Source organism: Myotis brandtii, unplaced genomic scaffold (assembly GCF_000412655.1).
Source record: "Myotis brandtii unplaced genomic scaffold, ASM41265v1 scaffold28, whole genome shotgun sequence".
Classification (NCBI taxonomy): Eukaryota; Metazoa; Chordata; class Mammalia; order Chiroptera; family Vespertilionidae; genus Myotis; species Myotis brandtii.
The window spans coordinates 4,539,541-4,543,252 of NW_005360676.1; the positions used below are offsets into that span (position 1 = coordinate 4,539,541).

Genomic DNA, 3,712 nt, shown 5'->3' on the forward strand with positions numbered 1-3,712 from the left:
TTAAGTTGGGCTTAGATTTTATCATTTGAAAGTTTGGGTCTTAGGGAGCAGGTCTCAAATTTAAAGGCAAGGCGATAATTCTGAAGTTTTGATTTCCTATTTCTGTTTCAAATTATTTTCATTTTGATAGCACACTTGAACACTCTTCTCTAATTTACTAATAATCTGTCTGTATTGTTGTACCTCATTTTGTAGACAATTTGGTATCCCACATCTACTGCTGCAGATCTAATGGAAACCCCAACTGGTGGAGGAAACCATGTGCTCTCTCCATTAGAAGAGAAGGATCAGCCCTAAGCTGGTTTGGTTCAGTGGATAGAGCGTCGGCTCGGGGACTGAGAGTCCTGGGTTCATCTCTGCTCAAGGGCATGTACCTTGGTTGCAGGTTCCCTGGCCCTGGTCAGGGTGCATGCACTCTTTCACATTGATATTTCTCTCTGTCTCTCCCTCTCCCTTCCACTCTCTCTAAAAATCAATGGAAAAATATCCTGGAGTGAGGATTAACAACAACAACAAAAAGGAGGGTCAGTTGGAAGGTGTATGGCTTGCTTTGATTTCTGAGAATAGGCTGGTTCAGATGTAGAGAATGCTCAGGCCCAGGCTACTAAATCAAGAGTTTTCCTGAAATATTGAGGGTGAAATATCAAATGGTGTAACTTCTCAGGACCCTGCAAAACAAACCAGAATTCCTCCTATGTTCCTTTCCTCCGTTATTCCTTTTACAGTATTGAGCTAACTCCAGTCTCTCAATGACCGTTCCCCACATGGAGCTATTAGTTGCATTTTGGTCCCAGTGAAGCTCTATAAACCTTACTAGATAACAGTAAGGACCTCATCTATGCATCATAGCATCAGTGATACACAGCTCAGAAAGCATAAAACAACAAAATAAAAGTTTGAAAATTTAAAGCTTTCTCTGCCAAACATTTTGCCAAATATCCACTGGTGACCCAAGAATTTAAAATACTGACCAAAAAGAAGTGGAAAATTCCATGTTCCCATAACTGTGTTTTATGCTTAGTGGACCATCAAAATGGGTATGGGATAAAGAGCTCCATTTTTCTTAAAATTTAAACAAAGCTTGATCCTGAAATACAACAGAAGTAGTTCAAATAAAGTTATCCTATGAATTAATTTTTAGTGAAGTGGAGTTAATTCAAGTCATGCCTTCTGGGGATAAAAATGGACAACAATTAAAACAAAAAGTAAACAAATGTGACCTGGATGTCTCCTCTAAAGCCCAGAATCTCCAAATGGGTTCCTTTCATCTTCTGGTGATGTTAATCTTCTCTTTATTCTAAGTACATGTAGTTTATTCAGAGGTTGCTTTCTCAAAGCTGGTCTATGCCTGTTTTATCTTACCTCATAAAAAGCAAAGGAAAGAGAGAGAGAGAGAGAGAGAGAGAGAGAGTGTGTGTGTGTGTGTGTCCTGTTGGTGGTTTAAAATCGAGTTGGGACTTCCTCTTTGAACAGTTGCGTTTTCCTCTCACACAAGGTAGATCTCATTTTGTTTGAGACTGGATACAGTTGTAACCAAACCACACACCCACGAGAGGGTATGATGGCTAAGAAGCCCCCGAAACCAGCCCCTCGAAGGATCTTCCAAGAGAGGTTAAAGATTACTGCTCTACCTTTATACTTTGAAGGTTTTTTATTAGTCAAGCGCTCAGAATACCAGGTAAGTCCACAGATGATAATGTTAAACTAGCAGCTTCTGTCTTTATATAACGTGCATTTCATGGTGGTGTGATGTGACAAGGACCTCCTTGTTTCTGTTGCAATTAAACCCTCTTCCTGGAGCTCAGAAATATTATCCCATTCTTGCATAATTTAGATACAATGTATGGCTTAAACATATGTGTATATATGTATGTATTATACAGGGGTGGGCAAAAGTAGATTTACAGTTGTTCATATGGAAAAATACATAATACAAGAATAAGCTCTGAGTTTTACGTACTCACAACTGTAAAATTGCTTTTGCCTACCTCTGTATATGATAATATAAAGTTCTAGTATTAAGTTACTAAGATAAAAAAAGTTAAATAAGCTAAACTTTCAAAGAATTAATTTACACATCACAGAAGATTTTGGCTTAATAGATGAAATGTTTCTTGTATTTTCTCTGCAATTTACTACACTGCTTCCATGATGACTTGTATCATTAAGATAAAATATTATGATTGAAATTAAACCTTCTGCTCCTATTCTCAGTTGTTTGAAGCTTATAAATAAGGATCAAATTATTTTTTAAAGTGGTAAACTTTTGTAAAAAAATGTGAAAATGATAAAAGTAATACTGTTTAACATTATGTATAAAATACATTTTAAAAATACTGTTCAAGATTGTGGGTTTTAAAAAATTTTAAAAAGTTAAGAAAGAATAATGAAGGATAATACATAGGGTGCTTTGTGGGTGGTATATACTTCACATGACATAAATACACTTTGTAAGAAAATTCACAAAGCATCCCATTTTTAAAATATATATATTTGAATTGATTTCAGTGAGGAAGGGAGAAGGAGAGAGAGATAGAAACATCAATGATGAAAGAGAATCATTGATCAGCTGCCTCCTGCACATCCTCCTCTGGGGATCGAGCCCACAACCTGGGCATGTGTCCTGACTGGGAATCGAATCATGATCTCCTGGTTCATAGATTGATGCTTAACTATTGAGCCATGCTGGCTGGGCAAGCATCCCATATTTTTAAATGTAAAAATGAAAACTTACAGTTAAAATCAGTGCTTTTAGAATAGTAATTGTAGATAATTTGAAATTAATGAGAAAAATAAACACAAAGTGCCTGTTACTAAAAAAAATCACTAACAGCTCAAATTTTATGAAATCTTAATATTAATTGAAACTAAAAAATTTTTAATGTTTTGAAAATGCCATAAGAAATATTTAATAATATTAATATTTTTTCCTGTGGATTTATTACTTGGGGGAAATTGTGTATAAGAAAATATCTATAATGGCACATATTTCTTTCATACATAAAACCATTTATTATTTGAGAGTAAAGACATGGTAATTTGTATTCTGTTATGGGTGTTAAATATGCATTTTTAATATTTGTCAGTTACATTGTAATATTTTTTGCTTGATCTTACTTGCTTTAAAAGTGAATTCAGTCTTACCACCATCCACCATGGTTAGCCACATTGTTACACTTTGCCAGGAAAGAGAAGTTGAGAAAAAGGAATTTCTAATTTAAATTTTGTCATTCATTGGTTGTTTTCCAAGTATTTAAAATAACTGTTTTTGATATCAGATTCCTTTTCATGTTTAAAGAATGCATTCCGTTGGTATGGTTAAGAGGAAGAACAAGGATTTAAGAGTGTCAGTAAAACATGACTTTACCTGATGGTTTTGCTACTCACAGCTTATGATCTTACACAAGTTACTCAATCTCCTTGGGACTCAATTTCCTCAACTATAAAATGGAGAGAATACGACTTGCCTCCCAAGGTACAATGCCGGGGATACAGTAGGTGCTCAGTCTATTTATTCGTTCAAGCAACACCTATCGAGTACCTCCTATGCAATAACCATTACACTCAGTTCTGGAGAATATGAATAAAACACAAAGACCCTACTTTTACAAGGCTAAGTCTAGCCCTAGCTGGTTTGGGTCAGCTGTTACAGCGTCGGCCCTCGGGTTCAATTGCGGTCAAGGGCACATAGAGCGGCTTGATCCCTGCCCTT

At 35.8% G+C, this 3,712-nt stretch overlaps 1 protein-coding gene across 2 annotated transcripts in view; it reads left to right on the forward strand.

Moving 5' to 3' along the window:
* The first annotated feature begins 1,484 nt into the window (after positions 1–1,484).
* STAP1 (signal transducing adaptor family member 1) overlaps positions 1,485–3,712 on the forward strand; it is a 45,752-nt gene continuing 43,524 nt past the window's right edge. For both annotated transcript variants that reach the window (XM_005868889.2, XM_014541806.1), the window contains exon 1: positions 1,485–1,678. In XM_005868889.2, the coding sequence (XP_005868951.1) occupies positions 1,559–1,678 (120 nt within the window). In that variant the 5' untranslated portion in view covers positions 1,485–1,558. The remainder of the gene's footprint in view (positions 1,679–3,712) is intronic.